The following is a 25,876-nucleotide window of genomic DNA, read 5'->3' on the forward strand; positions in this document are numbered from 1 at the left end:
TATTTTATGCAACTTTTTTGTACATTTACAGTTTTGAGGGACATATCTGAAATTTCTGTGACTACAAATATGTGTAAAAAAATTAAAATTATTTTCTTTTCTTTTTTTAGTTTATTGCACTTATTTGCACGTTATGTAGTAACTAAGGACTTAATATATACATATTATTAAACTTTAGGATATATCGTTTGTATTGATGTATAGCAACTTAAAATGCTCCAAAAATTGCACTACAGCATGTAAAGATAGAAAGATAAGCTCTGGCGAACTTGGCTCTATGGTGGGCTTTAAAGGATTAACTCTTTATTAAGTAATGCACTATGAATCTGAAAACAAAGCTTTTTTAATAAAAACAACGTGTCCCTAACCCAGAGACACATGACCTGAGGGGTTATGTTTACAGGTTGTTTTTCTTCTATCTTATTTTCATGAACATAATATCTCTGAAACACTTTCTTCAATTTTCTTTTTTCAGACTTTCACTCTTTTTGACTTATAACAAGCGGGGATTTTCACCAAATTTCACATTAGGTTGGCACTTTTGGATTGACTGGACACTTAGTTTTAGTACCTAACTAAAGCTAATCTGGAGCGATTGAACTCTTCTGTTGCGTGTAAAGATGTTTGGAACTTGTAGCCTCTTTGGAGCATATTACCTGCTGTCATGGCAACAACTTTGCATTCTGTCCAAATTGGCTGTTTTGCCAACCATACCTAACAAACATACCCGTGAAGGACAACAGTGGGCGGGTATGGGTGAACTATGGGACTGTGTGGGCAGGGCAAACCCACATTTATTCTATGCGGTCCCCACTGTGTGTTACACAGAGTCCACAGCAGTATTTGATTTCAAATACCTTTTTATTGAAGTCCTCCAAGGTCTTCAGTACAAATTAAATGAATCTGTATGCTTGGATTTCTACTACAATGTCACTGCTGTTGCAAACAACACCCAGGAAATCGTATTATAGGTTTTTCAAAACCCAGCCTTTATTTTGTGCAACTGAATAATTAAAGGCAGATTTTAGACTTGATTTAATTGTTTTTATCAGAAGTACTACATCCAGCTGCATCCCTATATTGACACTTCCTATCTGAAATCCATAATACTCCCATGGGATGCACTCGTAAGGAAAACAGTAATCACCAGTTCCGGTATCACCTAGACTATCCAATAAAAACAAAGGACTAAAAAAGCAATGCTCATCATTGGATGCTGCTGAGTGACGTCAGTGGTATGTAGGCTTTAGGACCCAGCAGCAAGGGGGCTTCCTTTGTGATGATCTGCAGGCAGACGTGCGGGGAGGAACGCGCATCTCCGGTGCTGAAGCAGAAGGCTGGAGGAAGGGCAGGCCAGCATCACCCGGTAAGACACTCAACAGTTGTTCTGTGTGTGCGCATTGATTTAGCTCCTGATATCACTGATGGAACCGTTAACTCTCCCTGTTATATACAGTATATGTATTATATAGAAATTCAACTTCATTTAGAGACGATTGGAGCAGAAAAGTCTCTGTCACAGTGACACATATTCATGGGACGGGTGATCTCTGGTGATAGCTCAATTTTCATGCATGTTTTCTCACGCGATTCTGACTGCGTGTCGTGATAGTGTTTTGACATAGGTGTGCGTCGGTATTCAGGGATAATAGCTTATAGGCTTTTCACGATGCAACCCCCCCTGTTGGGATGTGAGTGGCGTTGGTATACACACAGCAGGGATTTGTTGCTTTAGTCTTGAAACTTTTATCTTAAAAGGTTGAAATCAAAATTATATTGGAATCGAAATATTGTTAATGTCAAATTGTCGAATTCATACCTAAAATAATTTATTTTAAAAAAAAAAGACACATACAAAACAAAAAGACTCTGAATTAAAATTAAATCAATAAGCCAATGACATCATCAAAGCTATAAAAGCCCTTTTTAAGTTATTTTGTATACATTTTATCAACCTTACTGTTTCAAATATTTTGTATACATTTCCTGACTTCAGACTTCTGGTTTACATTATTTTATTTAAAAAATGTGAGAAATGTAAAATGGTTTAAATATATATTTTTTAATTTTCTTCTAAAAGGCACAAAGATGAATGATCATCCACTGGACAAAGGCATATTTCTAACATAAAATAAAGTATAATCACTTTACTTTCTTTTTCGGTCTTTACACAAACTGTATATAAAAGATAAACATAAGGCTTAAAAGGCTTCTTTCTCATGGACAGCAAAGGGATACTTTGTGCTTTCAAAAAGAAAGTAATTTATGGTCTCAGTCACTAGTTTTAAGTATTCCGTAAGGCCAGCAATGTTGTGGGGATGGAGCTGGACTCCCTCAAGGTGGTGTCGGAGAGGCGGATGCTGTCCAAGATAAAGACAATGTTGGATAACACCTCCCACCCACTCCATGACATGCTGGTCAGTCACAGGAGCTCGTTCAGTGAGAGACTGAGATTACCGAAAAGCACCACTGAACGACACAGGAAATCATTCCTGCCTGTGGCCATCTCCCTGTACAACGCATCCACTTAACACACTGTTTGCTGCTACAACTACACATGTTTCTTTTCCAACTATTTATTTATGAGTGACTTATGTATGTATGTATGTATATATATGTATATATTGTACTATTCTTAGTTAGTGTATTGTCTGTCTTGTCTTAATGTTGGTTTAAAATGGAGCACTGTAACAAAATATAATTTCCCCCAGGGATCAATAAAGTATTCTGATTCTGATTCTGATTCTGATTCTCTTTAAAATGTGGTAAAAATAAATAAATACTGTTACTAATACTAATAGTACTAAAACAGAAATCTTAAGGTATGTCTGACAATTCAAAATCAAAAACAGCACCACTGAAAGTTAAGAGCTGCTAAAATAACAATGAAGAAAATCCAATGAAATTGTCAGTGTGGCTTTTTTCCTGGGAGTTGCAATAAACATCCGGGCATCCACACAGAAGAGGGTTTATAAGATTTTGCTGAGTTAGAAGTTAGCAGGAAGTTAGCTACCTAGTTTAAATCTAAATATAATATTCCATCTGCTCACTCACTAAAAAACAGACAAAAAATACAGCTCTGCTGTTAGTTTGCACAGGAACAGACAGAAAACCATACAGCAGCGATGTGGGGAGGGTTCATGTGCTAAAATAATGTGCTAATATAACCACATTAGCAGAGGGAGGCTGTAGAATAAATTATTCTCAGTCTGCTGGAAAGAGTAAAGAGTGATTCAAATGTTGGGTACCTGGGACACCATGGGGTGCAGTGTACACAGTGAGCTGTTAAAAACTGAGCTTAGAGATGTGCCGTGCATGAGTAATACTTATAAAAAGTTGAAAGGTCTAAAACAAACACAGATTCTTTTTGAAGTGTATTTCGATTAACTAAAGAAGACATAAACAAGTTAAGACACTTTGAACCAGGCACAGGGTTGATACACCATCACCTAAAATCAGATTACAGTGGCTATGTCTTTCTTTTATATACAGTCTCTGGGTTTTTGTGAACTCTTGAGAGAAATATGTAACTCATTAGCAGAAAAATGCTTCAAAATGCTGGATGTTGTGTTCATAGTGAAGTGTTTTTAGAGCGTTTTGCTGAAAACAGCTGTCTGAAAATAAAGTGATGGTTTGAGTGAAGCTGGAATCAGCAGTTATTAACCTCAGTAAAAAAATACTCTCTGTTGAGCAGAACACAGGAAAGGGGACAATTGTGGGTTAATCAGTGTGAGTACACATCGTAAATTGATCCACTGTTACCATGGAAATATTGATTAGTGTAGTTTTAAAGTCCCAGCACAAAACAGTCATTCCTTCATGATATTATACCATAACTGTACTTTGTTCTTCCTATAAATAACAATAAACTATAGAGGACCAACCTATAAAGTTACAGAATTTTCAATATTACATATATTTTTAATTCTTACCTTTCTTGGCTACAGAAAAAGAAAACAGCATTTTTTAAAAGCTAAAAATGGAAAAAATGTTACTGAAGTAGTTTTAAAAAATACACTTAAAATATTTTTGTAAAAGGAAAATTCAGATTTTATGTATTCAATAATTTATTTAGGTTTGGGGCAGTTACCATTAAAACTACATTACATGGCCTTAAAACTACATTCCCTAATTTTGTGAATACATGCAGCAGAAAACTTAAAATGCAACATTTTAGCGTTTTGGCTCATCCGTCTGTGACGACAGAGTGCACTTGAGCTATTTGTGGATAAGCAGTGCAGCATAAATCAAGTCGATTTTAGCAGAGATGTAACGTTATCTGTTTTTCAAGGACACTCTGGACATTTTGGAAAGCAGATATCATCGTCCAAACAATAGTCCTAAGATATGTTCCTTATTGTGACTGTGTAATAATGTAGGATATTGCCCTGGGGACTGAGCATTGCACAGGCTCTGGTGGCCTGCGGGGTTTTTAAAATTTGTTAGGTTGGTCACGTCACAATCCTGACAGCACGAGGCTTGAAATGCTCATGTTTCGTAGAGACAAAGGATTGCTGATTGTTTAACAAGAGCCCAGCCTGCATTTCAATCCTTCTCTTTCTTCAGGGGATCGTAAATTAACTGATGGAGCCACTGGCTGTTTCCTCACTGTCCCACCAGCAGCTGAGCATCTAAGCAGCTAAGCCCACCCCTCCTCCACGCCAAAATAAAAACTGATATATAATTTGGATTTACATACAATACATGAAACTATCGGGTGTAAGTGGTGGTGCTGATGTATGGTTGTGAGGTAAAAGCCAATGATCGCTCCAGAGGACCAGTGAGCCTGTAAATCTCTGAGCTAGTCCATTACAAAGCATTATAGGATGACATGTAACTCTCTGCTGTCTTATAAATAACAACTGGTTGAAGCAGATGAGGCTGAACAAGCATTAACAGCTGTATTAAAATAAGATAAGACTCTTTATATTTGAACAAGTTTTAACACTTACCAGTGGTTTGTTTACCTAGTTAGTTAATAGTAAATACAGTGATGAGTTATTTTGATTTCTTTAATCTCTACTTTAGCAATTTTACTTGGAAAGAAATGATAATATTTTCAGGATTAAACTGTTTTCTTGGTCTTTTACTGTACACACAATCTGTTTGCTGGTCAGTTCTTAAATAATCCACAAAGTTATTGGAGACATAAAAAATGAATTACATGAGTCATCGATTGTTATGATGTCTGTCTAAAGTCTGTGACCACTATCTTATCTTTCCACTCGTGTAAGTGGGAGAGGGGAAAACATAAAACATGGGATCCATTGCATTGAGGTGAGGTGTCAGACTCGGTCAATCAACAACAAAACTCCTCGGTGTCTTTGGTTTGGGATAATTGTTGGAACCAAACTAACAACGTTTTCACACATACACTGCAGTGGCAATGGGACATTTTCTGTTTGTTATCATCTTGGAACATCTGATTAAATTATGATATATCTGTCACCTCGATGTATTTAAACTACTGAAGCCACATTTTTTAGAATGTGTGGCTAACAAGATGTGCAATACATTAAAAAATGAATATAAAGTGTGCACTCTTTGTTTCATTTGACAGTTTTGATTCTTTGTGGGTGTTCACAGATCCTGTCTACTAAAAATCTTTCTTCTCTGCCAATCAGCATAACTTGAGTCTAGAGCTGTTGATGCACATGATGTATCACAGTGAAGACTTGTGAACTGAGAGCTAGCCATGCTTAGAGTACCATGCACCTCTCTGATTCTTCATAATTACAGAGAACAGATGTTGTTGCAGTTATTAGAACATAGGCACTTCATGCAGGACTGAATTAGACACAAACTAAATCCCCATCTTGCTGTTGCTTTTATTTATTTTTTCCAGCTTCTCCATTTGCCTTCTTTAAGATATAGCCCTAAAGAACTATGGGAGGTGTTGCATTGGATGTGGGTGATTCCAGGGTGAAGGCTCCAGACGGAGGCTGGGGCTGGGCAGTGCTGGCTGGCTGTTTTGTCATCACAGGCTTCTCCTATGCTTTCCCAAAAGCGATCAGCGTATTTTTCAAAGAGCTGATCAGGGAGTTTGGTGTTGGATACAGCGACACTGCATGGATCTCCTCCATACTGCTGGCCATGCTCTATGGCACAGGTAGGCTGCTACCCTTTGTATTCAGTATTCACATTTTTTTTAACTCTTTGTACTTGGAAGCATTATGTACCTATGCAGTTCTTTAATTTAAAAAATACTGCAATAGAAGCTTTTTGAAACTCCCTTTTGCCCCATTTCATCCTAAACATTTGTTTTGATTGAGCACTGAACACTGGAGACAGGCACAGAACAAAACTCCACAGTCTGCAGCCCTGGATCAAACATAACAGTAATCCCGGAAGCGTGAGCAGGACAGAAAGAGGGGAAACACACACCATGCTCAGATGTCATGTTTTCAGTTAATAGCTCTTTGCGAATCGACTTATTGGTGCAAAAATTATTTTTTTTTGCTGTCAAACTGTGTAATCCATGGCATCACCCTAAGATTCAGATTAAGAAATTGGAACAAATTGTGTGTTAATTAAAAAGTGTCTCTTTGCAAATTTGTCTGACGTGCAGACACAAACACTGGTTCGTTTCTTGAGCTTTGTGTAAAGAAATAAGGGTTAGCGCGAGGATTTGATGATCTCATTTTGAAAATAATGTATCTGCATATTCTCAGAGGGATATTTTATATCATATTAACAATGATATAAAATGTGAAATTTTGGAAAATGCTTGTGTTTGTACCTTAATACTCGCGGCTTTTCTTTTCATGTGCTGCACACTGCGCCTGATGCATGCAGTCATACTATGTTACACTTTGTCCAGGTCCCCTGTGCAGCGTGCTGGTGAACCGCTTAGGCTGTCGTCCAGTCATGATGGTGGGGGGCCTCTTTGCCTCTCTGGGAATGATTCTGGCCTCCTTTGCCACAAGTATCATCCACATCTACCTCACTGCTGGAGTCATTACAGGTCACGAACACTTGTACATTGTCAAATAAAATCACACAATGCTTTACGCCCAATAAATTAAGAATAGATTACAATACAATTGTTAGAAGAATGCATTAATGTTTTTCCTATATTTCAATACATCATAATCAAATTATCCCTGCTTGCTCTGCATTTGTTTTTCCTTCCTGCTCCCTCCCCCATTGGGCTTTTTATAAGCTGCTTAGGTTTATAAACACCAAAAGGTGCTTTGTAAGGTACACCGGCTTACAACTACTTGGTTAAGTTTGGGAAATATTGTGGTCTGGGGTCAAATAAGCCCCTTCACCAAAGGACACCTTGTGTTTAACTGAGACAAGCCTGCAGCTTTGATAATGAGAACACCCCGGTGTGCCGCCTGGGTTAAGGTTACAGTGAAAGTATACTCCACCGCAGGTGCTTATCGGATCATTGAGCAGCATTTGAAACAGTAATGTAGGTTAGTGGTACAAAGGTTTCAAGGTAACAACACCACAAATACTTTACAGGAGATGCTGTCAGAAAGTTTGCATCATTATACCCATTAAGATATATTAAATCATATGGCTGATGTCATGTAAACAAGTTCTGCATGAGCATATCTCAAACATTAGAGTAAGGTTAGAAACATCTTGAAATGCTTTGTCTCCATATCATGTAGAAATGTAGGGAAAAAGAAAACTATGTTAATAAAAGCAGGTAAGTTCAAGTTAAAAAGGCTGAAGAGTGTAACCCTTTCTTTTATTTGCTGCAGGTCTTGGATTAGCCCTGAACTTCCAACCTTCTCTGATTATGTTGAACCGCTACTTCAGCGAGAAGCGTCCTCTGGCCAATGGCCTTTCAGCAGCAGGAAGCCCCGTGGCCCTTTGCTGCCTCTCGCCACTGGGACAGGTACTTCAGTATCAGTATGGATGGAGGGGAGGATTTCTTATCCTTGGTGGTATCCTGCTGAACTGCTGTGTGTGCGGGGCCCTCATGAAGCCTCTGGTGGCCCCAAAGAACCTCAAGGCCAAGAGCTTCGAAGAGGACAATGACAAGGAGGAAGAGGTGAAAGAGGAGAAGAAGAAGTCAAAAGCCAAACTTCTGGACTTCTCCGTGTTTAAAGATGGTGGCTTTGTCATCTATACTGTGGCGGCATCCATCATGGTGCTGGGACTGTTCGTGCCTCCTGTGTTTGTTGTTAGTTACGCTAAGGAGCTGGGAAATGAAGACACCAAATCTGCTTTACTGCTTACTATCCTGGGATTCATTGATATTTTTGCACGGCCAACGTGCGGTATAATCGCTGGACTCAAATGGGTCCGGCCTCGCTGCGTCTACCTCTTCAGCTTTGCTATGCTCTTCAATGGAGTCACTGACCTGATTGGCTCACAGGTGAGTGATCACATACTTCCTTGAACTGGAAAATGAAGTCCAAACATTGAAGGTTTCTGTTCATTATTTTGTGTTTGTTCCCAGGCCAAAGACTATGCCTCTCTGGTGGTATTCTGTGTCTTTTTTGGCGTCTCCTATGGGATGGTGGGTGCCCTACAATTTGAAGTTCTCATGGCAATTGTCGGTACTGAGAAGTTCTCCAGTGCCATTGGCCTTGTGCTCCTCATGGAGGCCATTGCTGTGCTGGTGGGGCCACCGGGTGCAGGTCAGTGTCAGCATCCTGGGCCATTTGACCCAGTGCCTCTGTGTGTGTGTTCCCGTTACTTCCTGTTTTACTTTGGTAGTCTCCCATCTGTGCCATGTTTTGCTTTGCTTCTCTTACTTTGACGGTACCCTGTCTCATGTGTTATGTTTATGTTTTGTGTCCCAGCTGTGTTCCTCATGAGCTTCCTGTTCCCTCGTCATTCCCTGTGTATTTAAGCCTTTTGTTTTCTTCTGTCGAGTGTCGCAGTCTCCCTCATTCATGGCTGTGTGTTTCCCAGTTTGCCTCTTTGTTTACTTGTTCATACATGTCCCAGTATAGTTTTGCATCATTTCCCTTGTGTCAGCAATAAAGCTGCTTTTGAGTTTACATTTGGCCTCCGTGAAGTCTGCGTTTAAAAGGAAGACTTGTTTTATTTGGTAGTAGCTGTTGATCGTGAGCCCAACAGGAAGATATGAGGTTGTATCCAAGACCAACGGGTCATAGTTGGGACTTTAGTGATTATTTAATTGGCTCATGTCTTATACACAGTTCAGTAGCTGTAGAACCACTGTTAACAAAAATAACTTGAAGTAACTGTTCTCTGTACCACTTTATCACTATCTCAAATCATGTGAAAGATTTAAGATTTTCACCCACTCTTCTTTACAGCATTACTTCAGGTCATGGAGGTTTGCTGGCATTCAATTAAGCACAGCTCTCTTAAGGTCCCACCACAGCGTTTAAATCAGGTTGAGATCCATTGCAACACTTTTTTTCATATATTCTGTTGCAGCTTGGCTGCCGTGCTTGGGGTCAACATCCCGCTGCAACAAAACAAACACAAATCCTCACTCCTCCACCACCGTGCATGAGATGTAGCGCTGTGCCTAATGGCCATCTCCACTTTGGTTTTATCTGTCCAGAGGACATTGTTCATACTTGTTCATCTTTTTCTACCCTGGACAGTCATGAACATGCTAATTGTAGCCAGTAAAGACCAGGCTGGTAAACTGCCAAAATGATTTTTAAAGAGGTGTTCACATTACCTCTGGCAAACCTGATCTGGGCCACCAAAGGGCCGTCATTCTTTGTGGTATGTGGGCCATGTGTAAGTTGTGTGCAGCCACGGGCTAGTTGTAGACACACTGCTGGCCCAGAACTGTTTCAGCTCTGGCCCCAGATGTCAGCCTAATGTGCACCTTAATCAAGCCATGTAATAACAACATGCGCCAGAAGTGCTCTATACAACATGTCACATTCACCCAATCGCACACTTTCTCTAAACTGAGTGCTTCCTAACTACATTCATTCACATAAACACTCTTGACATGCAGACTGGAGGAGACAGGGAACCACTAACCTCCCGATCAGTCGGTGACCTGCTCTACCTCCTGAGCTACAGCCATCCACTGGCAAAGATGAGTAAACCGTCACTAAGTTTTGGACAAAGTGTACACTCACAAACCTGTCAAACCTGCATTTGAAACGTTGGCTACCATAGCAGTGTAGTATTGCAACATGGCATTTGAGTCTTCTAACTAAAATAGGACAATAGGAACATAAACAGTGCCATCACTGCCAGACCTGGCCCACATCTGGTTGACATACACCCTGCCATGACACCAGTCAGTCAGAAGTGCCAGCTTGACACCAGATCCGGGCCAGACCTGCTTGCTATGTGGGTACATACCCTTTTAATTGCTTTGGACTGGTAAACATGCACTTAGTTTTTTTTTTTTTAATTGGACTGCATGTATACTTCATAAAAACTGTTCATATGTTAGGGTTAGTTACTTTCTGTCTACAGTTTTATTGTACAGGATGATTTAAGCACATTTTATGAGTTATGAGTGCAGAAATTCAGATAATTCTAAAGAATCCATAAACGTGTCACTATATGTTTATTTAAACCAGCATCGCCACAAATGAAGCGAAATCATTTCTACTATATAATTGCATCTTTCACTGTGTTCTTCCGTTTCAGGCCGACTGCTCGATGCCACCAAGAAATACATGTACGTCTTCCTGCTGGCAGGAAGCGAGGTGGTCCTCTCCGCTGTGGTTCTAGCTACCTGCAACTTCTTCTTTATCAAAAGGAAGCCCCAGGAGCCATCTCACAAACTTGAGTGCATCACAGTCACAGATGACACCAAGACAGAAGTATGCAGCAGGCCTTTGGAGGTAAATGATGAAGAGGAGAAGGGAGAGAGAGAGGAGCAAGAGAAGGAAACAAAGAGGGAGGTATCGAAGGAGTTGAAGGAGGAGGAGGAAAAAGACAAAGAAAAAGTAGACGAGGTCAGGCCAAAGAGCGTAACAGTGGACTCACAGGAAGTGGAAAAGTTCTTGAAAGAGCCCCAACTAAATGGTGGCATGACCCCCAGTCCTGAAACATGCCTGTGAAAATGGGTAGAAGACGGGATTATTTTCCACACAGCTCAGTGACGTGAACGGGACCACACCGTACTGGATAGTTATTCCCCATGATGTAGTGTTTAACCCAGGTGTTCGTGTCTGATATGGCAGATTAGAGTCACTGCCGTATCAAATACTAATAGTTCTGTGAGCAATATTTTATCTCTAGATGTTTTTAGTGTGGTTAGCTGTCACAACACTGCCTTGTCTATACAGTTCATGTTAAAAGCCACCAGCAAATAAAGTTGAGGGATAATTTGAAAGAATATTCTGTGTTTTTACTTGAAAAAAAAAAACACATGAGAAATTCAGTAAATGTTGTGTAAATGGTTGATTCAGCTTGTTTTAAAGGGTCAGGAAAGCTTTATGTAATGATGGTTGTGTAATGACCAGAAGCTCTTCTCCACCCGATGTCCAAAGCTGAAAATGATCTTCCCACCTGATCTGTGCCGTCACCATTGAGATTGATAAAACTATGTTTTTTAGGACGAACTTTCTAAAGGTTGTTCCCAGTCAAGTGGTAGCTGTGTGTGGATTAGAAGCAGGCTCCAAATATTATTTGTAGCTTCACTGTGATGTTAGGATTAGTTAAAAGTGTGATGTTTTAAAGAAGGAAGCAGTCGGTTCAGTCTGAGGTGCTTTTGGTTGAAGGTACCAGTCTCTCTTACCCTCCTTCACTATCAAGCATCAGATGTTTTCAATGCACTGTGGTACATGTGTTTGACTGTGGGTATCTGTTGTTGGGCTTAATGTGCTGATTGTGTTGTTCATCCCCCAAAAGCACCAAGTTACGCTACAAAGCAAATTATATACAGATAGGATAAAGACGCAGTATGTTTGTATGGACCAAAGGACAGGCTGACTATATGTGTGTCCCCTTAGGATCGATTTACTGATGACTATAAAGCTTTTCCCTCATGTTGCCTACATGCTTTGTACTGCCTGTACTGTTTGTGTTTCAGTGAAACAGAACATTAAAGGGATTGTTTTGGCTTTGTGTCACTCATTTTAATTTTCACAGAAATAAGTGCAGAGATGCAAACTTAGTGAATGTTTGAAAGATGGCAGAAAACATGAAAGGAACTCCTGGGATGGAACTGTGCAGACTTTTACCATTACTATTACTATTATGTTATTTTGTATAACTTTTGCAGGCACCTACCAGGAAGTTGTTTTACAGTGAGGAGAAAAAAGAAACATATTTTCTGTTATAAATATTATATCTCTCAGATTTGGATAAAGACCAAACACGTAGCTAAAAGAGAGTGACTATAGTAACTACTGCTCTATGTCTAAATCGGTAACTGAAAAAGCTGCAGGGTGCTTCCTGAAATACATTTTCTCAGCTGTGTTTGCAATACTTGGATTCATAACCATCGGTTCTCTCAGACCATTACTTTAAGTAAAATCTAAGAATCAATAAATAACATCTAAGTTGAAATCAAACGGGATTGTTACAATTCAGTAAGGAGACAGCAGGAAATATAACACAACAGCTGGGTGAACATTGAGATCTGTCAGTATCCATGGTGACGGGTGATTTCTCATGCAAAGATGAGTGAGTGGGGCTTTGTGTGCCACTTAGAATAGTAAAGGGCCATAATGGTTACATTTGGATCATTTAAAAGGTTGACTGGTTTGTAGGACGGCCTACCACAACAGCAACCTGCCTGCAATAAATGCTGGACGTCTTGTTTCTTTTAAATTGTGTATGTTATATGTTGTGTTATAAACAAACAGAGCTTGTCGCTGATTGTTATGCTTTGTCTTCGTTTTGTTGTTTAAAGCTAAAACACGAGTCAGTGTTATTTGAATGTAGAGTATTTGCATTTCTGTGTGAAGCTGCAGTTAAACAGGTGGTGAGGAGATATGTGACTATGTGAGCTTATGTTGTTTTTGTTTTTATTCCATTAACTGTGTTACCATGTTGACTGTTAATCCGAAAATGGAATAATGTCGCTGTTTGCACCTTACTACTAATTCCTGCTGAATGTCACATCAGTCAAATACGACCGATCCAGACTTTTGTTCTAAATGATTTGACTCTATTTTGTGTGGAAACCATATGTTCTAATGCAGAAATAAATCTTTACGACTGTGTAAATGTCTTGACTATAAAAATGTAATCTAAATACCTGTGTTCAAGTGTCTGTTTAAATCTATATTATTTATGTATTTATGTAAGAAAACTTTATTTAGAAAATTACATTTTAGAATTGCACAAGAATTGACTCAGAAATCATTGGCCACATGGTCCGTGGGGTGACCTAAAATATGATTGGCCCAACACCATTAAACAAGAGAATGTCTGTTTCACAACACCCTCAATATGTTCTTGTTCTCTCGCCTGTGCCACCCCATTAAATACATTACTGGAAATTGTTTTATTTTACATTTAATATAGTTTCAGTGTTGTTTTTGTTTTTGTGTGGATGGTGTGTGTCAGAGGCCAGACTTACAAAAGGCAGTGCACTCACAGTCTTGTAGACATCCAAACATTCCCATGAATACCTCATCAGGCAAATTGCAATAACATTTTGACCAAACTAACAGATATTAAAACTAAACATAGTACCTCTATATTTTTCCATCCATCCATCGCATATCCTTTTCAGGGTCGCGGGGGGTGCTGGAGCCTATCCCAGGTGTCATAGCGCGAGAGGCGGGGTACACCCTGGACAGGTCGCCAGTCTGTTGCAGGGCCAACACACAGGGACAGACAACCATTCACACTCACATTCACACCTGTCGGCAATTTAGATTTTTCAATTAACCTATCCCCACAAAGTGCATGTCTTTGGCCTGCGGGAGGAAGCCGGAGTACCCGGGGAGAACATGCAAACTGCACACAGAAAGTAATATAATATAATTGCAAAAATAATTGTTTGCATGACAAGCAGTTATGCACTTTTTCTTAAGTGAGATTTAAAATGCCGAACACTTAAAATAATCACATATGTACGGTCATTGTACGTGTACTGTAGATTTATTGTTTCGTCTGGTGCTTCCATGCACCACAGCACATGGGGTCAGTAAAACACTGACGTAGACTGATGCCAACTGCTTTTAAGCAGACGAAGAAGAACAAGCGGGGGAAACTGAAAAAGGTTTCCGACCGGCGATGTTTCGCTGTTACACATAGTTGGAAAGTGCTACGCCAGGACTACAGGTGAAAAAAACCCTAATTCCTAGATTTTTAAATAGGTGCAGTCAACACATGAGCAAGGTTAAACGTAAATCTCTTAGAGCTGTACCATTATGTTGGGATATTTTCTCTGTTTCTCAGCTGGTGGCTGTGTTTCTTACTACGGTGGGACATCATGCGGTACATGTCTGTTCCCTGCGGTTAGCTTTGCTAGCTACATGTTGACAGAGTTCAGGCACAGTTGAAGAGTCAGTGATACATGCTAGAGACACTGGAGCCACAATTTGTCCAATTGTCATGGAAAAATAAAGAGTACACTTTCGTTAATTAATTTGAATAATAAGTGGACGATTTAAACCAAATATAAATAAAAAGAAAACGGACAGTTCACTACTATAATTATACTGCAGCCCAATAACACAGTCAGGAATGAAGCCCTGAAAGTAAAATCCCCAGACAGCGTTGAAGGGTCAGAGGCTAAACACTGGACATTTGGTTGGGGTTGATTCTCCCCATGGAGAATCAAAAAATGTATCTGTTACACATAGAGCTGGGCGATATATCGAGTTTTTAAAACATATCGATATATTTTTATACGAGATATAAGATGTGACAATATCCTTTATATCGATATAGTCTATGTTACGTTATAATTATAGTTGTGGAGCCGCAAGTTTGCCTCTCTTTCGTCCACTTTTGTCTCTACGCAACGTTACTCCGCCTCGCCTTCACTGAAGACAACTCCCCCTCCTCCCCCATCGCTTCACATGCAGGCAGCGACAAGACGGACACGGCAAATCTCCGTTAACGAGTTACTGCGCATCGCCCCATGCGTGGGGCTGGACGGCGTCAACGTGCTAACGAGCTAACAGCGCTAACCCTAAAATCCTTTCATTCTCTCAAAAGTTGATAGCGCGCCTTATGTATGAATTCTGGTTGTGCTTGATGGCCGCGAACTGATTTTATGTGGTACACGGCGCTCAGCAATCTGTCAAAAATGTTTGAGTACGACTTTGGTAAGCTACGGAGCTGCACCGCTTGATAGATTGTCGGCGCATTACGGCTACCGAGGAGCTTCGCGGAGTGATATGTACTGTGCATCAACGTAATATTACCGTATTGTGTGTGTATAAGGACCATAAATGGCACCTGTAAGAGACGTGGTTATGAAGCGGATTTCAAACTCCAGGCTATCAGTCACACAGTAAAACTTGGGAACAGAGCAGCTGTGAAATCTGTCTGTCTTTGTTATTACGCTCAGCGTCTTTTAGTTTACATTTTGACTGCACAATTGTGAGCTCTTTGTTTAGCACAAAAACAACCTTGTTTTCTTTTATTTATGGAGCATTATTATTTAATGAATGCTCATAATTTAATTTTGAGTAATTTTTCATGTACATCTGTGCTGTATGTTAATAAAAGTGCCTGTGTGACATCTGGGACACAGCTTTGACTAAGAACTCTCTTTTTGTTCTTACTTTATGGCTTAAAAAAAAAATCGAGATATATATCTTATATCGCCATCCAGCTAAAAAATATCGAGATATGAATTTTGGGTCATATCGCCCAGCCCTAGTTACACATTTACCTGATGGGCTACCTCTGCTTATTCTTCCTGCTTCTACGTTATTGTTTTATTATTTATTTTAGCTATATTGACAGGGTTTGGAGTAGTTGGCTAGTTTTTCAAAAACTTATGCCTTGATGAGTTTTTGTGTTGAAACTGCAGGAAAATAACTTTTTACCTGTGCAGCTCAGGAGGTCATCTACTAATAACAAGGTTGATGGTTCGATCCCTGACTGCTCCAGTCTTTATGCCAAACATCCTTGGACAAGATGCTTGCCCCCAGTTGTTTGAATGAACGTGTGAGAATGTTAGCTAGAAAGCACCGGCATAGAAAGAGCATTGGATGCTCAGGTAGAGTAGAAAAGCTATATAAGAACCAGTCCATTTACCTCTTATCCTTCCTTTTCTCTCAAAGTCAGCTGTGATGGCCAAACTTCAGGGCTTTGAGTTTTGGAGGAAAACTCTGAAAGAAGCACGCTATGTGGTGGCTCCCATGGTGGACCAGAGTGAGCTGGCTTGGCGTTTGCTTAGCCGCCGACACGGTGCTCAGCTTTGCTACACCCCCATGCTGCATGCTCAGGTGTTTGTCCGTGACGCCAACTACAGGAGGGAAAACCTCTACAATGAAGTTTGTGAGGAGGACAGCCCTCTTATTGCACAGGTGAGAATCAACACTGAGTTGAGTTCTTTGTTTGTTTGTTTTTAAATAGTAATATCAGTAATTTAAAAATGCTTTTAATAGTTTTGTATTTTCTATTTATTTGTTTTCTTTTTAAACTTCAAGACGTTTGTGGTGCAGTAAAAAAAATTCAAAGTGCAGGCTTCTGTTATTTGTCCATTTTTAATTTAAATTTTCAGTTTTGCCCATTTCAAAACCTCCTTATCAGAGGCAAAGAAAGAAAGAAACAAATGTAACCATTACATCACCTTAATCACTTCATCGGCTGTTGCCTAATCTAAATCAGTGTTCCATCCTCTGTGTGTCAGTTTTGTGCCAATGATCCAGAGGTGTTCCTTCAGGCAGCTTTGCTGGCTCAGGATTATTGTGACGCGATTGATCTCAACCTGGGCTGTCCACAGATGATCGCTAAGAGAGGTAAACCTTTCATTCATATATGAACCCATGAATTTCTTACGTTACCATTTCTTAAAGATTGCATCAGAAAGAATAGTGTTGCCAAACTTGCAGACGAGTGAAAGGGGAACTTGACACTGATGTTTTTCTTTTCTCTTTTCTTTTTTTTTTTTTTAAGGACACTATGGAGTTTTTCTACAAGATGAATGGGACCTGTTGGAAAAAATGGGTAAGTCTGTGTTTGTGTGACTGAAGACTGTTGTTGGACATAATGTTTTCACGAATATTCATGATGCAAAAACATTTTTCCCACATCTTCTGTTTGTTTAATCAGTTTAATCTCAGGCACCTAAACTTTCCCCTTATTTGTCAGTCAGCTTAGCCAACGAAAAGCTCAAAGTGCCAATCACGTGCAAGATCCGTGTGTTCAAGGAGGTTGAAAAAACAGTCCGCTATGCCCAGATGCTCGAGAAAGCTGGATGTCAGGTATGACCTCTGCAGTAATTTGAATGAGTTTGCCAGCTCTCCGGCTTGTCACTTCCCAGTCTGTAGCAGAAACAGAATTGTCCTTTTACTTTAGCTGTTGTTGTAAGGGGGGGAAAGAGTTTTCTAAGTTGAGCTTCGTACAGTGTATAGAAAGACACAGACGAGCGGGCTGAAGCTGGGCTATTGTAAAAGTCACCATAAGCAAACTTTGCCAGTATGTATTTTTAAGGATGTGTTCCATTTCTATGTAAAGTCCTTTTACAAATAAGAGCTTTTAAGGAAAACTACATGCACAGAAAACAGTGTGTTACATTAGAAAATCATTTTTTAAACTGGAGCAGTGATGAGGAGTAAATTCAGCAAATCTGATGTTTGGTGTGGCTCGGCCATCTTTGTTTTACGCTTCACTGAACGAGCGTAACGCACAGCTGCATAGTTTATTTTCATTTCTGACTGTTGATTTGTGTGTTTGCTTTAAATGGTGTTTCCAGAAGCATTAGAATAAATCTGTGTTGATGGGTCTTGACGTGTCTCCCAGCTGCTGACAGTGCACGGCAGAACCAAAGACCAGAAAGGCGCCATGACAGGTATCGCTAGCTGGGAGCACATAAAGGCTGTACGGTGAGCTGCTCGTCTTCTGTATCTGATGTGGGATGTATTCCTGTTTCCAATGTTTCCTAACTAATAATTAAATGCAGTAGCTTTGATATTAAAGCAAAATCTGATGAGCCAAATAACATTATTGTATATTGACTTCTGTGATTTGTTACAGGCAGGCGGTAAATATTCCAGTATTTGCTAACGGCAACATCCAGCACCTCAGTGATGTGGAGCGCTGCATTCAGGAAACAGGCGTGCAGGGAGTGATGAGTGCAGGTCAGGAGCAGGAGTTTGTTTTATTTATTACTTTTCTTCCCTGATGTGACGATGACGACCATAGCAACCACAATTTCTGTGTTGTATTGTTCTTAGAGGGGAACCTCCATAACCCAGCGCTGTATGAAGGCCGCAGCCCCCCGGTGTGGGAAATGGCTGAGGAGTATCTAGAGGTGGTGAAGCGGTATCCTCCATGTACTCTGTCCTATGTTCGAGCCCACCTCTTCAAGCTGTGGCATCACACGTATGTCTCTCTTTGCCTCCTGCACTTGGAGATTCTGTTTCCCAGAAATGCTACTGGTCCAAGAGTCAAATATGGCTTCTTTGATTTATAAGCTCAAAAAAATACTTGCTGATGAGTTTATTGCCTCAGTCATTAGTTTAAATTACTGAATACAACATGATTTTAATTTTACACAGTGTGGAGTAATAAAAAACGATAAAGTCTGGTTTAGGAGCTCCGCCCCTCGTCTATTATGTGTGTTTTAAAACATCAGGGCCAATAAGTGACATCACAGTGTCCATCTTTTCCTATACAAGCTGTGGTGGATCAAACTTTCTCTGTGATGACCTACAACACATTTCAGGTGCCAGCATAGATGAACATCTGTCCTCTGTGCTTATTTTAACATCGGGCATGACACCAGGAAGGTCTCAGTAGCTCCTAATAGACTAAATGATAGCGTGTCATGTCTACCCAGTTACTGAGTTTAAACATAACTGCACCAGATCATATTTCATGCTCGCTGTTCATTGAGTGATCTAGTACAGGGTAGGAAACATACACAATGTTTCTTCCTGCTATAGCTCAGCAGTACTGCTTTAAAATGGGACCTTTCCTGCATGCTGCATGCATGTGTCTGTTCAGGCTGCAGATCCACCAGGACCTGAGGGAGGAGTTGGCCAAGGTGAAGACTCTGGAGGGTTTGGCTGACGTTAGCAAACAGCTGAGGCTTCGCTGTCAGGTACAAACAGGAAACATCCTTTCAAATATGCACAACTGAGGAGGTAGCTAAGAGCTCAGCATTACCATAGCGACAGAGGTGAAACCAGAAGCAGATGGACATTATTAAAGTAATCATTGTATGTTTTTATATAGTTCTGTGCTGTGTAGTGGGTAGACTGCAGTCATGTCTGTGTACTACAGGCATTTCAGCAACACAGTTCCCAAAGAATCCGTGGAATGATGTGATAATGAGGTGCATTGTTCGGTAGCAAGTAGACTTTGTGTTGCATTAGAAACTCACCGTGACCCATTTCCTCTATAGTTTTCACATGTGGTCAAGATGTCATCACAGCCTTAACACCTACAAGGTGCAAGAAAGTTCGATTTTTAGAGGCAGACACTAATATTTCAGTCAAATGCTGATATTAACCTGATGTTGTCTGTTGATTTTTTTTTAAGCTTTAAGGAAAGCGGCACTGACACCATGTATAACTGCTTAGAGCAGGGGTGTCCAACTCCAGGCCTGAGGGCCGGTGTCCTGCAGGTTTACATGTGTCCTTGATCCAACACAGCTGATTTAAATGGCTAAATGACCTCCTCAACATGTCTTGAAGTTAGGACTGTTTGATATAACGATATATATCAGATGGCGATACGAAAACGTCTATCGTTTCGTTTTACGCTATCGTTTGTTTCGTGGTGTCGCAACATAAACCGTTTACGGCAATTTTTTTTTTTTTTCATCGTTTTGATGGTCACTGTAGTGGCTATATGAATTTCTTAACGTTCTCTCTTTCTCTTATAATTAAAATAACCACACTACGGATGGACAAGCGACTGTTTTTATGCGTTGTCGTTAGCAATAAACTGAAATGATGACAAACAGAAGGACCAGTAAAAAAAAAAAAAAACCAAGGACCTTATTCCTAAACAAGGGGCTGCCTCTGTAGCATGGACATGGTTTGGTTATGAAAAGTCTGACACGGAGTAGAAAACTGTACGATGCAAATTTTGCTGCAAACTGGTTTCCACCATAAACTCAAACATGACAAACCTCTTCTACCACCTACGCAAGAGTCACGTAAAAGAGTATGGAGAGAGTTTACGGATGAGAAGCAAAAAAGAGCCGTCAGGTGCTCAAAATAACCCTTAAACTCAAACATTAGAACAGGCTTTTTCCCCGCATGTAATAAATACTCAGAAAGAAAATGGCAGACGTTACAACTTATGTCTAAAAATGTATCGTTTCATGCATCGGTCAAAACAGTCGACTCCAGGTATACAACGCCCAGCTGGAAACACTTCACGCAAGTTGAGCTGCCCGAGATTCACAGACTTTACAAAAAAGGAAAAATGTTTGTGGTTTATATCGTTGTCGGGACGATAAATGTCTTATATCAGGATATGAGATTTGGTCATGTCACACGGTCCTACTTGGTAAAGAACTAATTATTTGGTTCAGGTGTGTTGACCCAGGGTGAGATCTAAAACCTGCAGGACACCGGCCCTTGAGGCCTGGAGTTCCTCACCCCTGGTTTAGAGCTTCAGCTTGTTCAGTTGCTGCTTGTTCAGGGTCACATGACCTTTGATTTGTATGTCATAGTGTAGAAAGTGTTTACTGTCCTTTCCACAAGTTGGGAAGTTTTTGTAATTCTAAAAAAAGAAGGAAAAAATTATTAGATTCATTAGCATAGACTTTTTACATTTTTGCTATATTTTAGTTTGAAATGCAGCCAATGGGTTTGTGTGATGTTATGGCACCCTCCCAAAAGGTTGATTCTGTTCATCTGGACGTACCTTTTGGGATTTATTTACCTGGATGATTGAGCATGCATCGAGACATTGCGGCACTGAAAGTTTCCTGACTGTGGCTTTCTGTCTATTCAGGAGGAGATAGCCAAAGGAAAAGATTCAGAAGATAAAGAAAGCGGACTTCCTTTCCCCCACTGGATCTGCCAGCCATATGTCAGACCAGTGTAAGTCACAACACATCTCTACTTACTTCAGTAAAAAGAAAGTAATGCACATCTTTTGATCCATGAACACACTTCTCAAAAGATTTCTCACTGATGGATGATCACGTTACAGACCAAAAGAGACGGTTACCAACGGTAACAGCCAGGCATCAGTGTTGAAAAAGACAGTTTGTCAGAAGAGGGCACTGGAGGACTGTGAGTCAGCTGACACACTCTCTAAAAACAAGCAGAAGAAGAGATCCCGCAACCCCAAAAAGAACTTCTGCCCCGAACAGAAACGTAAGTTTGTGCTGTCGACTTAACCTGCTGGTCAAAAGTCTTAGAACACCCCAATTTTTCCAGTTTTTCTAATTGAAAATTATGCATTTTAATGTCTCATTGCACTCTGAAATGAAAGCATTGTACAAATACGGAATTGGAGTTAAAAAAAAAAAAAAAGTATCTACTTTTGACAGATATAACAGCTGAACACACCCGTGGGAGTCTTTCTACAATAGAAATCAAATATTCTTCAGAAAGTCCTTCCCAATCTGTTGCAGAAGGTCCCATAAATGTGGCACTCGTAGGTCGCTTTGCTTTCACTCTTCTGTCCAGTTCATCCCAAACCAGCTCGATGGAGACTCGATGGTCATTATCTTGCCGTAGGATGAACCCCGACTATTTTCTAGGCACAAACCAGAGAGTATTGCATGGCACTGCAGAATGCTGTGGCAGCCGTTTTAGTTCATCACTCTGTACAAGTCGCCGACCCTGGATCCAGTAAAAAAAAGCCCCAGACCATCACTCTTCCTCCTCCATCTTTGACAGTTGATGCGCCACACTGAGGAACCATCCTTTCGCCTACTTGATGGTGTACAAAGATCCTACATGTTGAAGATTTCAAATTCAAGACTTCCAGTCTTCCACTGGTGGGGTTTCATGGCCCAGGCAAGCCTCTTTGTCTTATTCTGACGTCTTAGCGATGGCTTTCTTGCTGCAACTCGTCCTGTCATACCTGCAGCTCGAAGTCTTCTCTTCACAGTTGAGACTGAGACTTGCTTTCTATACCACTATTAAGCTGTGCTTGAAGCTGTTGTTCTGTGAGCCGCTGATCACACAAGGCGGTTAACTCTCAGAAACTTGTCCTCTGATTCAGTTGTGGCCTCTTCCTGTCACAGTTTCTGAGGCCTTTTGATGTTGAAGGAAACTGTGCTCACTGACACCTTGACCTTCTTTCCAATTTCTCTGTAGGAATAACATTTTTAAGTGTTTGATGGTCTGTCTCGCTTCCATTGTTAATTCCCCTATTCACGCCATCTTTGTAGCAACACAGAATTTTCTGCAGTACAATACTTTCAGGTGATGCTCACAAGTGTATGTTACCACACTGCTTTTATGCAGACAGAGGGGGTTGTAAGTGTAAATGACCACGGCAGACCATGCTTTGTTGCATCTTTATTCAACCACTTTTCCCACACACGGTTGCTGTACACTTACAATGGGCTGCAGCTTTGCGGCTGCCAGGCACACACATCGACAGCAACCCCATGACGGGACCCTACACCACTCTGAAGCTGGCGAGGTGTGATTGTGATGCCGCACAGGTGCATTCGCCTTCCCTGCTGTGGCGCCGCCACCCACGCCCCGCCACAGTAAGTAATCCAGAAAAGTTGGAACACCTGTAGGAATTAGTAGCACCAGCTTGATCAACCTCCATTGCTGCAGAACAGCTTTAAATTGTTAACCCATATTGTGTTCTCTGAAAAAGGCCTTTTGTACATTATGTACATATTTTTCAGTTTTGTGTAACCTTACCTTTTTTTTTTTTTTTTTTTTTTTTTAACTTCTGGCAGTTCACCATTTACCTTTGTACCATTTCAAACTTTTCATTGGACTTGAATTGCAATAAATAACTGGAAAAATTGGGGTGCTATAAGACTTTTGACCGGTCTTGTAAATTGTCAAGTTCCTCATTGAAAATGTGAGTCACTGGTCACTAATGTGCATCTTATTTCTTCCTGCAGCCAAATACATCAAATGTGAACAATGTGGTAACCCAAAGGTAAGCAGAATTCAAACACTGACCTTCTAGTTTGGACAACAGATTAAAAGATGAGCTATTAGATTCAATTGTCAGTTGCTCAAGCACATTTTCATAAAGGTTAGACATGACATTTAGTTAGAAATTCTTTGTTTTGTTCCATTCGCACCGCTTTTGAGATTAAGCCACTTAATTTGCTTTTATTTGATCGTTAGCCTGAATCCTGTGAGCTTTTACTTTCCTCTGCAGGGAAATAAGTGCGTCTTCAGCCTTTGTCGAGGCTGCTGTAAGAAGAAGGCTTACAAAGAAGTGGCAGACTGTCCAAGTAAGTGTGTACGTACACACACTCACTCACTCATGAGGTGCTGTGTGTTGATCCTGTGTAGTGGATATGATTTCTAATCACACTGTCTGCTGATTTATTGACACAAAGACTCCCAGAGTTTATTACCGCCACATGTTAGGACATTAATGTGTTAGACTGGGTTACACAGTCCACAGCAATACAATACAGCAATTATCCAGATTGTGAATCCACAATCAAGAAAAAGAAAAAACAAGAAATGAAAAGGATCGACTCATCTGTGATATAAATGTGTTTATTTCCTGTGTTTAACAGGCCACGGGCTGAGGTTCAAGACCAAGGCAGAGAAACGGAAAGCAGAGGAGAAGGAGCAGGCGGAGAGATCCACAACAGAGGTGGAGAGAAGCGACCACATTCCTCAGCCTCTGCAGGATTCAAGAAGGGAACTGGAGGAGCCTCGGCTGCTACTATGAGCAGGACTGCAGCCATCTCTGCGTGCACAAGCCACACACTCACTGGAGGGTGGAAGCAGTGCATGCAGTAGTCGGTGCATACTGTGTACACAACTGCTAAGTAGTCTGTTTGGGACTGATGGTGAAGTGTCATCAATCAACAGACCAAAAAATAAAAGCTTATTTTTATGTAAAAGGGATTTCTAGGTGAATAAGCAGTCGGGGCGGGGGACTGGCAGTGGTTCAAATATAATTTATTTATTTTTTACATTTTTTTTAAGGACAGATATTCTAAAGACATTATTTTGCCCAAAGTTGTTGGTGAGTCTTCACAGGGAAAGATTTAGTAACTTGTTGGTGGCAGATGTGTTATACACACATGTAGATGCTGCATTGCTCAACTGCTGTTCACTGGAACACTGTGCCAACATATACATACATATATAGCTCAGGGAGAGCACGGTCTCCTTTTGCTTATTTCTCTGTGGAGGCAGAACACAGTTAGTTTCTAAGTACTTGAACTGTAAAAGGATCCTGAAGCAGTTTCGATTGTTCAAATGCTGCAACTGTACTTATGGTACAAGATGTTTAGTGTGCTTAATTTTGTATGTACAACTCAAGCACACACGTTAATGTCTGTCACGTTAATGCTTTGAAGCATTCTGATAAGTTAGGACTACCTAACCCATCATAGGGACTGATAAGTGTCATTTTCAGGCTCATATACATTACTTTGATTAAAGCGTTCATCTTCTTGTTCAAACATGACAGAATCCATTTTAATTCAGTCAGAAGTAAAATATAAAACCAGTTCTCACAAGTGGAACTTTACTTATTTCTTAGTTTGACATATATTTAAAATAAGTGGCGTTTCATACAGGAGCTGGTCAGAAGCCTTAGTATCGCCTGAGCAAGCTCTTCTGACATGACTGGATGCAGCATCTACCTGTCTATATGTGTTTAATTAAAGTCATAAATGTGGTTACTTTCTTTATTTTGCATTAAGATTAGCCATAGTGCACTGTGTGCCTTTTGAATGAAATCACTGTCTGTCCAGAACTTGAGCATAAAGGACACAATTCAGCGCTCCCTCTGCTGCTGAGTAAAACATGCTCTTGTGTATACAGGGTAATAAGGTACAATGGACATCAAAGAGGATGTGTGTTTTGTGGTAGTTGGCCCCACACTGTCAAAGGTTGGGGGCAACTGTAAATTTGGCAACACAGATGAACAAATATATAGATTTTTATCTGTAATGGACGGAGCTATAATGAAATCACCCTCTGGTTTCTGGACTCTGAATTTTTGAAAATACATTTTAATTCTTCCCATTGTAATTTTTAAAAAGTCCTTTTGGGTGGAAGAGTTAAGTTGTGAACTAGCTCTGCTTAGTTTGGTTAGCAAGCGTCATCCACATGCATATGGCTCTCACACAAACCTGCTAATAAGGGACAAAGTAAAGAAGTCATAAATTGCACTCGTCGGCCTTTAGCACAAACTTCTTGGACTAATGCCATTTAAAAATGCTTCAAAAGGTGCAAAACTCACAAAAATGCTAAATCCAGGTAACTCGGATTAACAGGACTCCTGTTCAACATTGTGGTAAAGTCCCTAATGTTAAGTCTTAGAGGTGTTCAGATTCAGAGAAAAAATCTATTGACACTACAACAAAGGTCCAAACCATTTTTACAGCAGACAGTAAATGCACTTTTAATATTGTAAAGCATTTTAGCAAAGTGTTTGGTGACTGACAGCCTCAAGTGGCGAATCCAGGAACTGCAGTTTTTGCTTCACGTTTTCAGGTTGCTGTTTGGGTGGCATTGATGTCTTTGTCTCCTTGGTAACTAGCTTGTTTACTAACAGGACCACCTAAGCAAGCCCAAAAATGCTTTAACTAATTCCAATATTTTTTTTTTTACTTATGCCCTAAAATAGCTGGAAAGTATTTACTGTTATGAGCTATTTTAGATCCAATTAAAAAAAAAACATGAATTTTGGTTGCAGGCTCCAGTAGCTTCCTGTTTACGTTTTTTTTTAT

General features: G+C 40.2%; 2 protein-coding genes across 4 annotated transcripts; both read left to right on the forward strand.

Annotated features, from left to right (window-relative positions):
* The first annotated feature begins 1,284 nt into the window (after positions 1–1,284).
* slc16a3a (solute carrier family 16 member 3a) lies at positions 1,285–13,347 on the forward strand. Its single transcript, XM_086287865.1, has 6 exons — positions 1,285–1,366; positions 5,846–6,109; positions 6,821–6,964; positions 7,716–8,335; positions 8,420–8,600; positions 10,564–13,347. The coding sequence occupies exons 2-6, from the start codon at positions 5,887–5,889 to the stop codon at positions 10,977–10,979; spliced, it is 1,584 nt and encodes a 527-aa protein (XP_086143991.1). The 5' UTR covers positions 1,285–1,366; positions 5,846–5,886; the 3' UTR covers positions 10,980–13,347.
* Positions 13,348–13,896: 549 nt separating this feature from the next.
* dus1l (dihydrouridine synthase 1-like (S. cerevisiae)) lies at positions 13,897–24,819 on the forward strand. Of its 3 annotated transcripts, none has more exons than XM_086287869.1 (14): positions 13,897–14,160; positions 16,119–16,364; positions 16,691–16,799; positions 16,957–17,007; positions 17,152–17,264; positions 17,803–17,885; positions 18,037–18,140; positions 18,237–18,384; positions 19,009–19,105; positions 20,974–21,062; positions 21,175–21,341; positions 23,066–23,103; positions 23,332–23,415; positions 23,702–23,865. In XM_086287869.1, the coding sequence occupies exons 2-14, from the start codon at positions 16,128–16,130 to the stop codon at positions 23,711–23,713; spliced, it is 1,332 nt and encodes a 443-aa protein (XP_086143995.1). In that variant the 5' UTR covers positions 13,897–14,160; positions 16,119–16,127; the 3' UTR covers positions 23,714–23,865. The 3 variants fall into 3 exon arrangements, with proteins under 3 accessions (XP_086143995.1, XP_086143994.1, XP_086143992.1); XM_086287868.1 differs by having other exon boundaries at positions 13,900–14,160; positions 16,123–16,364; positions 23,332–23,407; positions 23,702–24,819; XM_086287866.1 differs by having other exon boundaries at positions 13,901–14,160; positions 23,332–23,407; positions 23,702–24,819.
* The last annotated feature ends 1,057 nt before the right edge of the window (positions 24,820–25,876 follow it).

Source organism: Aulonocara sp. 'chitande type north' Nkhata Bay, linkage group LG4 (genome assembly GCF_057382095.1).
Source record: "Aulonocara sp. 'chitande type north' Nkhata Bay isolate Kocher_YH1m ecotype deep benthic linkage group LG4, A_spYH_male_GT1.1, whole genome shotgun sequence".
NCBI classification, from domain to species: domain Eukaryota; kingdom Metazoa; phylum Chordata; class Actinopteri; order Cichliformes; family Cichlidae; genus Aulonocara; species Aulonocara sp. 'chitande type north' Nkhata Bay.